The following is a 12,206-nucleotide window of genomic DNA, read 5'->3' as shown; positions in this document are numbered from 1 at the left end:
CACGTATCTGCAAAACTCCCTGCGTGCAAAGCAAAGCAGCACGAATCTCGAGGAGCCGTCGACGGCGATGGACCTCCTTCCCGGCCAAACAGAAAGTGACCGGGCCCTCCCGTGCGGTCCACGCTCTCGACGCGCTCCACGCAACGGCGGGGCCCACCGGGCCAGAGCCTGGAAGCAACTGCGTTTTTTTTATATAAAGCCCCTCGCCTCGCTTCAAATGGAAATTCTCCAGCCACACCCAGCCCCAAACTCTCCTGTCCTGCCGCGCCCGATCCCAGCGTCGCCGCCGACGAGCTCACCGGAGACGCACGCGACGCCAGCATGGTAAGCGGATCTGGCCTTCTTCAAGTAGATTCGGGGTAGTATTCTCCTCGTCGAGCCGGATCCGGTTGGGGCCGTTTAGGACCGGATCTGGATCTTCCCAGACTCCTCGCCTTGAAGCCTTTGGGCATGTGTTCCTGTTGTTTGTTTGCGCTTGGCTGGGAGTATGATTTTTTGTGGATTCGTGTGATCCGTTGGTTTCGTGCGGGTTGGATCGACCGGTGGTTCGGGTCATTCGATTCACCGCGAGGATGGATCAGGGAAACGGAATGGGTAGATGGAGGAAGGTTCGGGTGCCGGGAATTAGATGGGTGCTCTGCTCTGTCTCAAATATGCCTGAAGCCTCCCGTCTTGGAATACATCACTACTGCTGAATTACAGGACGGTTCTTCGCATAGATCTAGGCTGTTTATATTTGCTAAGCCGTAAGAATTCCTACAACTTAGAGGATGGTTTGGTGGAATCTGGAACATGGTAGAAATTTCAGTGGTTGCCTTATAATTCATCTGAGGACTTGTTTATTATGACGTAAAACCTGCTAAATACTTGAACCTGTTCGGAGTTTTCAGTGTTTGCGGTCTAATTTTCTTGTGGTTATCTGTCACCATGCTAAACATGGTTGGCAAACAAACTTTGTGCCTTACAGGGAATGGAAACATTATTCAGGTTAGGTTTCGTAGCATGTTTCTGGGCATCTGGCTACCTTATACAGTCAACTCTTTTATCTTCAATCATACTATGCACATTTGATGATTTAAGGTTATTAGGTCACAAACATTTGTGGCATAGAGATAGCGCTGCTGTAGGTCTTCACTGGTTGTAGTACACCGTCTACTAGGTAGGAAAAAGGATTTGTGAACTCACTTTTTGTGGCTGCAAGGTCTAATGTGGCTACTCCCCACAAAGCCATATCTTCTGCCCTGAACTATATTTGTTGTGCTATGCATTTTGCTAGGATGTTGTTTCTATTATATTGTTCTACATATCTGTTCAGTGTCTAAAATCTGAAAGAAAGTATTCTTGTAGCTGCCGGTATGTTTTTTCTCTTTCCTATATTAACTAACAACTGCACAGAACTGGCAAAGATACTGACAGTTTTGTTATCATTCAATCTGCATATATGTAAGGGTAGTTAGCATTTTGATTATGCATATTTATATTGCTCAATGCTGGCCTTTCTGTATGTGCAGACTACCTCCAGGCGCCTTGCTGACAGGAAGACTGCTAAGTTCCAGAAGAACATCACCAAGAGGGGCTCGGTTCCTGAAACCACTGTGAAGAAGGGGAATGACTATCCTGTTGGACCTATAGTGCTTGGATTCTTCATCTTTGTGGTCATTGGATCATGTATGTCTTCTAGCCTTCTCTTGATCTCTTATGTTCAGTTTACTTTACTGCCACTTGTTATATGGTTTAAAATGCACACTTACATAGGATTTGTTTATCAGTCATTTTTGCTGTTGAAAAGACATTTGGGAGTTGACTACACGTATCTAATTTTAGCGACATGACAACGATTCTACAGCAATTTTCTACTTTATGTCCATGCAAAGGCTATGTAGATATATTTTCTATTTAGAAGTTCTTAATCATGAAATTAGTCCTTGAGAAGTAATCTGTCTCTAGCAATCATTTTATGACCAATCTATTGACCTAGTTTATTGATTATTCATTTCATCATAATTCCTAGTCTATTGCTGAACAACATAGCTTAGATTGTACAGGAACCGGCAAATGACATCAATCACCGGATTTACTGAAATTCTTTTGCTTAGTTCATTTAATTTCCTTCTGTCCATATCGGAAGACTTGAAGTTATTTACTAAAGTTTTTCACATTGTCTACGATAAAAAAAAGAGTGAATTGTCTACAATAAAAAAAAGTTGAGTGAATTGTGTACGATAACCTGCCTTCTCTTAGTATATGGTTTAATCTTGTAATGTAAACTGAAAAGCGGTGCAAGTTTATGTGGTTCTAATTTTGACACGATGCGACCTGTCTGTCTCTGCAGCTCTGTTTCAGATAATCAGGACAGCGAGCAGCGGTGGGTTGGCTTGAAGATGGTCATATACTGGTGCAGTTGCAGCTACATTCGTTTGATGCTGTCATAGTGTGTTCTTATGAGAATCCTGTTTAAATCCTAGTTTGAACTGATGTCGTAAGAACTGTAAACAGAGTTATCAATATTATACATGTTAAATGGACAAATTTGTTGCTGATCCCTGTTTTCTTCATCAACACCTGCATGTTTAAACAACCTATTTGATTTCGACAAAAACTCGGAGAAATAACCAAATCTCAATGGAAGAATTTTGATTCTAGTAATCATGAAGTTGCATGCTCATGAGCAAGATGCAGCCATATTTTAGTTCTGTGCTATGCTCCATGTGATTCTTTGGTGGTAGGAAGAAATTGTGATGCGAGGTTTTACATAGAGCATATTGCCATGGGGATGGATGGGTTGCATTCTTTTGCAAAAGAAAATCCTAAAGCAAGCATTCAAACCGTAATAGCTTTTGAGTATGTTGGCTTGAATTAGTGAACGTGGTTCACCTTTATGTTCCTTGCTTCTGTATCTTTTTTTTGAGAGTACATCAAACGGGCTGGTGATAGGGCAGAGAACACCTTACACATACCCTGTTTACACTAGGCTACTCTCTTGCAAGGTCTATGAAAACACCATCAACACCAGCCCTAGCGAAGACCTGTCCCTGCTTCAGTTCTTGTAGGATGCGGTCGACCATTTGTGTCACTGCGAATTTGGATCTCTTGTCCCCAACAACCTAGGCATTGCGATTCTTCCAAAGTGACCATCCTACGAGAATAACCAAAGCATCAAATTGCTTATTCACTTTCTTGCTTAAATGACTTGTCTCTGAATTTCACCAATCTTCCGGTGTGCTTTCCTGTTCGGGCACATTTGCGGTAACTCCAACAGCCTGGAATATTCTAAACCATACCTACCGAGCGTGTGCACATTGGAGCAGAATGTGATCAACCTTGTCATCTTCTTAGACGCAGACAAAGCGTGCCGAAGTTTTGGCTTGCAGGTCGTGTCTCGTCCTCCTGTCCGACATCGAAAGACGATATTGCACTGCCAGGCACATGAATATTTTGCACTTAATTGGTGCCCCGTTCTTCCAGATGCTTGCCGCAGGTGCAAATTGTTCAGGTCCCATGCATAGCCTCTTGTAGGTAGCCTTAGCAGAGTATGTACCTGTCGTAGAGCATCGCCATGAGAACACATCTTCGGCTGTGTTGTTCCTCTACACTCTGGTGATCGCCAACCACAACTGAACGCACTGGCCAATGCCCTCAGATGTTAGACTCTCCGCAATGTCAGATGTCCAACCATCCTTGCGTAGCCCTTCCTCAACAGACCACTTATTCCGAACTTTAGCTGGGACAAGCTTCCATGCCAAGGGCGATCTCCATTGCCGATCTTCCCTCCAGCCACCTGTCCTTCCAAAATAAGATGCTCTTGCCATTTCCGACACCAATCTTGACCAGACTGTTGAACACCACCTCTGTGTCCTTGAGCATGGGCAGGCCTTGCCATGGCCTGGTTGGCGGTCGGTACGCCGCAGCCACTCCCAGCGCACGCAGACGGAGCGCGAGCCCTGCAGCCTGAGATTTTTGACACCATGGCCTCCAAAGCAGACTGGTTGCCAAATTCTGTCCCAGGCGACTAAGCAGTGTCCTCCATTTGCTTCTTCTTTCCCTGCCCAGAAAAAGGAGCGTGTCCACTTGTTAACCTCCTCCAGAAGCCAGAAGGGAGCGTCGGCAACCAGCAACTGATGTACCGGTTTGTCTACCTCCTTTGCTATCATCCTCCTCTGCCACGCAGGTACAAACTCAATGACCTTGTCCAGTAAGGGTTGTCACTGCCCCTTTGTGAGTGGCCCTAGTGCAAGCTGAAGCCCAAGGTAACGGATTGGAAATTCAGTCACAGGGCGTTGCAGCAAATTCAGTATCCTTTTCTTCGTCCTCTGGTTCCTCCTCTGGTAAGTGCTGCCGCTGACTTTCTGTAATTGATCCTGAACCCCGACGCTTCACCAAACAGCTCAAGCACCTCACGGACTGTGACCAGATCTTGGACTGTTGTTGGAATAAACCGGGAAAGTCTCATCCTACCTAACAACGTATAGCCAAGGGAGGGATCATTCCCCCGTTGGTCAACGTTCTTGGACTGTTGTTGGCTATGCAAAGAGTACAACATCGTCGGCGTAGATTTATTGACAGTCTTTGCCTAGCAGTACACCCACCAATTGGGGATAGCAGCCCAGCCTCGGCAGCTCTTTCAAATCAAACTGTAAGCCTTGCGACGGTATCTTCTGAACTAGATATCTTGTTTATGAGGTTTCAAACTGCCTATATTTTGCTGCCTTCCGTTTTCATTGTTAGAAAAGTTAGAGGAGCTCCTTTGGCGTTTTGGCCCATAATAACCTTCCCCACCGGTTGAGTATACAGAATAGAGGGATGCACATCGAGCCGATCTGCCCCATGTATTCGAGGTTCAGTGAAGCAACCAACAGATTCCGATGCCATGGTACAAAGGAGGTGCCGAGGTGGTGACCATGATCCTGAACCTACCTGATCCAACAAAGCTCAAGTGTGTATCACTTCACTTATGACGGTGACGTGGGCACTACCCTTCGGGTAACCCACATTACCCTATCCTGTATTGGCTAATTGGAGGCCCATGAAGACACATGAAGGCGAGATGGGCCACTAGGACGGCGCACCATAAGGTTCCTTGACGGGCAAGACAAGGAAGCGATCGAACAAGGAAAGATCGAATCTAAAATTACTGTAAACCTAGTCGTACTCGGTGAGACCTCTTGTGACCTGGCCTCCTATATAAAGGCCAGGAGAGGGGCTGCCGAGGGACACGATCAATCTTAGCAATCTTAGCCAGAAGAAGCCTAGAGCTAGGTCACCTTAGCAATAGCCATCTCGACGAGATCTCAGCCGAACTATTCGGCACCCCATTGTAATCTATTATCATCATAATCAAGAACAGACAGGCAGGACGTAAGGGTTTTACCTCATCGAGGGCCCCGAACCTGGGTAAATCGCTCTCTCCGCTTGTCTGTGAACCGATGTCTCGTGTCAGCTTGCAGGATTCCGTCAACCCAAAGCCCCTATCGGAGGGCATTGGCGAGGAGTACCCTCGACAATTGGCGTCGTCTGTGGGAAACCTGTCGGCACAAGATCGGACATCGGCCGAACCCGACATGTCATCGACAGCTTCATCGACACCGTCATCGCCTCGTTTGGGAAGCCCGATTCGTTTCGGTTCCTACGAGTTCACCCCGCATAGCGATTCGTCTCGCTCGACTTTCTCCGGTCTACAAGGCAACATGGAGATGGCCTTCGGGAGCGTCCACTACAACGTCAACTCAGAAGGAATTCTTCGGCTGCTGGAATCTCCCATCTCCAGGTCGACGAGTCCAAGCGCGTCGTCGTCACTCGACCTTTCGGCTGGCCTGACAAGTCCGTCAAGTCCATCCGCACCTTCGACTCCCCGTTCGGCGTCCTCCATGTCAGTCGGATCCGACAACCCCGCGACCTCGGAGTTAACCTCGTACTACTCGCATGAGCTCGCGACACCAGGCACGGACTAGGGTCGAGCGACACGCCGTTCATCTGCAATGCCTACTATTCATCAGGAGAGGACAGCATCGACAACATCACCCAAGGGAACACCCGAAGAGTGGCGCCCCTCCAAGTTTACGTTGCTAACAGGGGAGACGGAGATCGCACCCCCCGTTCCAGCAGACGAGCTAGTTTTGAAAACAGCGCCAGCAATAACAACAGCGACCACACCATCACAGAGGAGGAGTGGGCGGCAGCCAAGGCAGCCGTGCTTAACGACACACCACTTCCGGCGGGAACCACGGTTGGCATTCTCAATGCTTACCGCTCCATATTGGAGAAAAATCGTGAGCGCATATCTAAGGAGCAAGCCACCCTCGAGAGACGCCTATCTGCGGCGGACCGATCCGGCGAACGACGAAGGGGCTCGCGAGGGAAGTGCCTCTCGAAGTACCCACGGAGGAGGCAAGCATCGATCAAGGATGTCCGGGCTTTCGGAAGATGATGCAAGGGAGATAACGTCAAACCTGACCAAGTCCTTTATGACTACGGACACCGCGGGCATGCCACGGCCAAAAACCGTTGCAGGAGCAACGGCCAACCTTGCGGCATACCTCATTAACCGGCGTCCCGAAGGATCCATGGCACGGGCTCACCGTGGTGCCTTAGAAAGTCTCGCGATATTAGGAGATAATCTAGTTCCACGGAAGGAGAAGACCACCTTGCGGGCCGGCGGCCCGAAGCACCACGCAAGAGACGCTCGAGATGAAATTACTCGAGTAGAATCGACAAAGCAAGGCGACGACGCGCCGCCAGAGAGGAATTCGACAGCGACTCTTCGGATGAGACCCAGGAAAACGACGGCGAGCTTAGGGGAGCCGATTGTTTAAGCTACAAAATTCGGGAGGCAATGCCACCTAAGAAGTTCAAACCCACCCCTACCGACGCCGCCAAGTACGATGGGCAGCAGGAGCCGAGATCCTGGATAGAGGATTATCTACAGACAGTGATTCGCAAAAGGGAATCAGATAGCAGCAATGCAGTGCCTGCAGCTTTACCTAAAGGACTCGGAACGAGCCTGGCTAAGAGGTCTGCCGAAGGGTTCCATCAAATCATGGGATGACCTAGTAGAAGCCTTTGTCGCCAACTTCCAAGCAACCTACAAAAGGCCCGTCGGGATCGAGGAGTTACGGCATTGTCCGCAAAAGCAGAAGGAGTCGATGCGCGCATACATCGGGAGATTCACCAAGCTCTCGAACGCTGCGGAAGACGTATCTGTCGACAGAGCAATCGACGCCTTTAGTGATGGCATCCGACGTGAAAGCTATATAGAAGAACTTGGGCGCAAGAAGCCGAAAACCATAACCAAGTTAATGGAAATCGCCAACAGCTGGGCCGATGGCGAAGACAACGTTCGAAAGCCACGACAGCGCAGCGACGATGAAGAGGACGACCAGCCGAAGCATGATTCGGGTGGTCGAAGGGATCGCAACAAGAGAAGAAAGAACCGCAGCTACGATGACCATAACTTGGTGGCCGCAGGCTACTCTGATCGGCAGGATGATCGGTACGATGACAGGCGAGATGATCGACGAGGACGGTAATCGGAACAACTGCGGGAACCGTGGCAACTTTAAACCACGACAACGAGAGAACTCCCGAACTACCCTATGCCGAACGAGATCAACGCCCCTGCTACGCACTCGTATATCGATTCCAAGGATGGTAAAATAAAGTCTAGTCACCTGCTCGAGAGGCTGTCGGCGGTTCATCGATATGCATAAACTCATCCGGCGAGCGAGCCACCAACGGCTTCCACCGCCACCACCACCACCCCCACCACAACACCGGGTCCAGCAAGCTCAACCTCATCAACCCAACGAGGCATTTCCACCACCACGTGGGCGGATGAGTATGATCCACGAGACGAGGCGTCTCAAGGAGGGAAATGAAGAAGCTCACCCGAGAAATCAACACTGGCGAGAAGCGTCATGGCGAACATCCCCGAGTATGTCGAGTGGTCGTCTCGGAACATCACGTTCAGCCGAGCGGATCACCCGATGACTATACCAAAACCGGGACATGCCGCCCTAGTGGTCGAAGCACGGATAGGAGGGTTCAAGATGAGCAAAGTCTTCATGGACGGAGGAAGTGGACTCAACTTGATATTCCTTGACACAATTCAAAGTATGGGGATCACCATGAGAATGTTAGAAGAGTCAGACACCCGCTTCCATGGGATCCTCCCTACTTCACCGGCGTACTCTCTTGGCAAAGCGTACCTGAACGTCGTCTTCGGCAAACCCGACAATTTCAGGAAGGAGAAGATCGAGTTTGAAGTCGTGAATTGGGAATCACAGTATCACGCCATACTCGGGAGACCAGCTTATGCCAAGTTCATGGCTGTGCCGCACTATGCATACCTCAAGCTGAAAATGCACGGGAGCAACGGGACGAACATCACGATCTATGGAAGTTTCTCACGCTCGGACAATTGTGATCGTGATTTTCAAAGGATTGCTTGCAAAGTTTGGGCTACAACGAGAAATTGTCGACCCTCCGCCCAAGCTGACGATACGAGAAATCAAGGAGGAAAAACATGACGGGGAAATCAAGAAAAAGCCAGCCAACCTTGCCCTTGAAGCCTCGGCAGCGAAGCTCCTACAACAAAAGCTTCGGCGGAGGACGGCATAGAAGGCACGAGGAAACGACAAGACGGCGACAATCACTGCCCAGACCCCCGGTGAAATCAACAACGCCGCAGCTACCACTAGCATGGCGAAGAAGCCAGAAGATGCTGTCGAAGATGAGAAGGACCCCTTCCTTGATTAAGCACCTCCCTAGCATTTAAATTTTTTCCCTTTACTTTACACAGGGCCTCTCTGTTTCGCCCTCTAGTTTCGTACTTACTCTATTAATGAGCACTTCAGTTTCGATTCCTTGTTGAGCATTGCAGTAACTTAAAACATCTATGACCGCACCACCGTGAACCTTGCTTACAAGCAACGGTACAACGTAACGCGCGGCAGAAGATCGCGCCCCAAGGGAAAAGCTTCTACGACTGCTGCAAAGAAAAACAAGGACATTAATCCTTCCCTCTGCTTTAGATGCCTCCACGAGTGCCGTAAAAAGCAAGAGTTTGGAAAACATAAACACAACCCACGTTCGATATTTTACTTATGGAAATATCAATGAACAACGGGCTCATCGGCAGAATCATTACACCCGAACTATTCGGGAGTGACTGTCGAAACTTACAATCGGTTGAAAGCAAAGTTGCGCATACAACAGGTTTAGCAAAACCTGCAACACGAGCTGATCACTCATAATGATTTGCTGACCAACCAGGATACACGCATATAACGGGCAACTAAGATTTGCTCCTTCAAAAATTTGCCAACGGCACGGTAAAAGTACATATTCATGTATTTACCAACTAACAAGTTTCGGTTTAACAATCCTAACACTTGGATAGATTAACCAATACAATTTATCTTACAAAAATAACTTTGCAACCTAACGTCACCCTTGCGGAGTTTCCCCTTCCTCAGGTACATTCGACTCCTCCTCAAGCCTGTCGACAATTATGTTGGCGGGCAATAAAACCTTCGGGTACAGTTCTTCAAAATCACCAGTTGCGTTGGCAATAGAGAGCAAACATGCTGAGGGGTAACGAGCAAGCACAAGAGCAAGCGTACACTTGGCCCCTGCGAAAACTTGAGCTCGCACCAAATCCCGAACCTTCTTGGCGTTTCCAAACTCGGACATCAAAGTCAAAAGCGTGGGGGGAACTGCATTCAAAGGAAACATCGTCTTCCAAACCACCCTCATAGCTCTATAGCACTTATCAAAGAATTGGTGGACTTGTTGGACCCGATCCTGAAATTTTGCAACGTAGAAGCCTTCGAGTGATCCCGCCGAGAAAATCTCTTCGGATGAGGAAAGCTGGGTCAAAGCATGCACTCGCTCGTGTATCCGTTTGTTCTCTTCCGCACGGTTCAACGCTATGGTGGCGAGAAGAATCGGTAAAGAGTCGGACAAGGTGTTGTTGACAAAAGGGCAAAGGAATCGGAAACTTACGGTTCAAACTTTCGGTAGCTTTATGCGGCTCGGTAAGAGTGTACCGTTCCACGTCGGCTGCAATCTCGCTCTTCTTATTGACAATAGCAGCTAAGGCATAAGTGCTGCGTAGGTCCTTTTCCATCTGCGTAATCCGATCCTTCATACGCTGGATCCGATCACTTTCAGGAAGGGCACCCGAAGAGTCGTCAACAAAAGAGAGTGCTGGGAAGACTGCAGGAAACACCGTTGCAAACGGGTGATGGATATGGTACAGCTAAGCATCCGAAATAACTCCCATCGGGAGAAATACAAGAAGAAATATCATAACAAAAGTGTGCTAACAACATTGCTAGCATGGAGTTTATTACAAGCATAAGTTTTGCGGCAGAATAATGTTTCACATCACTTCAAGCGTAAAGTTTGCTACAAGAATCAAGGGGCTTGGGTCTGAGTCGATAAACTAGGCCCAGTCGACGATTTCCTTGATGAAACCAGTTCAAGGAGCTGGCGGGCACAAGTGAGGGCGGACGCTTTAAAGGCGCTTAAATCAACAAGCTGCCCATCTTGCTCTTTCGGCAGCTCCTTGGTCATTCCTTCGATGTCACCCTTAAAGCCGTAACCCATCATAAGCTGGAAGGCAAGGACGGCACCATAAGTGCGCGATGTACGCTTGAGTACCTCGATAACCTCCTTGGTGTCAACCGCGAAGGCATCGACCAGCTGCCCCAGGGTCCTCTCCTGCTTGATCTTGGGGAAAATCATCGCGTGCATCCGCGCCAGGGCACCCTTCCCTTTTACAAGGAGCTCCCGCGTAAGCTGGTGAGAGGCAAGAATCATCGACATAGCGTTTGCTGGAGAGTTGTTTGGAACTCTGTCCAGAGCATCAACAGGGATATTCGCCGCTTCTGCAGGAGAAAGAAAGAAAAAAGAACATTGGCAAAAGGATTGAATCCATAAATACATCAATCGACAGAGGTGTATAAAAATTACCAAGCAAGGCCAAAGAAGATTGCCGAAGGACTTCATCCTTTTCGGCTGACCGAGCTTCAGCCACCAGCCTGGATGCTTCCTCCTCCTTCAACTTTTCTTTCAACTTGCCCAGTTCCACCTTCAAAGAGTCAACCTCTCGGCGAGCCTCAACAGCTATCTTGACTGCGCCATCCAATTTTAAGGAGGAAGATTTGACTTCCTCTTGTAGCCGAGCCTTGTCAGCTTCCAGAGAAGTGAATTGGGAGGCGAAGGCCTCCAAAGAGGAAATAACGCTTCGCAAGTCCTTAAAGAAAGAAAGATATTTTACCAGGAATTGTCAAGCAAAGCATGCTCCAAGAGATTGGCTTCACAGTTAGAAAAAGACTTACAGAAGGAGGAGTCGCGGTGGCAGCAGTTGGAGAGACATCTTTCCCTTTGGAAAGGGAAGAAGCAGTCGATGCTTGAGCCATAGGGGCAGCCTTAGGAGCCGAAGCTTCGGAAGCCACTACGACCGGCGAAGCAACATCAGATTTGGCTTTTTTAGACGGAGGCTCGATAATGCCTTCGTCGGCTGCAAAGGTGAAAGGAAGACAATGAAGAGTAAGAAAAATAAAAGGGCAAAGTATAACTTCAGAAAAGAAACTACTTACATGTCGAAGAGATCATCTTCATCGGCAAAACCGCCGGTCGATCTCTTCACAGGTGATGCCCTGGCCTCCTCGGCAGCTGCATCAACAAAGGTATCATGATCAGCGTCGTCATTACGCATTGATCCATCTGCGACACCAGCGTCATCGGCTGAGGAAGGAAGGTCGGTGTGGGCAACTTCAAAGTCTATCGGACCATTATATTTGTCCGCTAGGCCTGTGTGCTCGACAGTGTGAAAATCTACGGGGATTGAGGATCCTCTCCCCTCAGAAGTATCATCCGACGAATCATGCATATTTTCAGAAACTATGGGGATCTGTCAAAAGAAAAGTAACAAGTAAGAACAATGGGAACAATGTTAGCCAAGGAAAAGCAGTATAATGAGGACGTGAAGAAAGATAAAATACCTTTGGTGGTGGATGGTCAGCGTCAAGGGGAGTGTAAGAAGAAACCAACGGAATCGAATCTTCCTGGGTAAAGGAAGTAAGACGACGGACTTCATCAAGCAACTCCTTTTCCGACAGATCGGCAGCGTTAATCATGGTCTCGTCCTTTGGACCCGAGTACAACCGCATCGGGTGAACTCTGGCCATGGCTGGTTGCACTCG

General features: G+C 48.5%; 1 protein-coding gene across 1 annotated transcript; it reads left to right on the top strand.

Annotated features, from left to right (window-relative positions):
• Positions 1–226: 226 nt before the first annotated feature.
• Positions 227–2,529, top strand: LOC124703037 (stress-associated endoplasmic reticulum protein 2-like). The gene is made up of 3 exons (XM_047235248.1): positions 227–324; positions 1,512–1,668; positions 2,333–2,529. Exons 1-3 carry the CDS (start codon positions 322–324, stop codon positions 2,377–2,379), a joined length of 207 nt encoding a protein of 68 aa, XP_047091204.1. The 5' UTR covers positions 227–321; the 3' UTR covers positions 2,380–2,529.
• The last annotated feature ends 9,677 nt before the right edge of the window (positions 2,530–12,206 follow it).

This window comes from Lolium rigidum, chromosome 3 (assembly GCF_022539505.1).
Source record: "Lolium rigidum isolate FL_2022 chromosome 3, APGP_CSIRO_Lrig_0.1, whole genome shotgun sequence".
In the NCBI taxonomy this organism is placed as follows: domain Eukaryota; kingdom Viridiplantae; phylum Streptophyta; class Magnoliopsida; order Poales; family Poaceae; genus Lolium; species Lolium rigidum.
This window is presented reverse-complemented; position numbering and strand designations above follow the sequence as displayed.

Coding starts and splice junctions, on each gene's coding strand:
- LOC124703037 (XM_047235248.1), top strand. Junction 1,669..2,332: donor CTTTGTGGTCATTGGATCAT/GTATGTCTTCTA, acceptor CTGTCTCTGCAG/CTCTGTTTCAGATAATCAGG.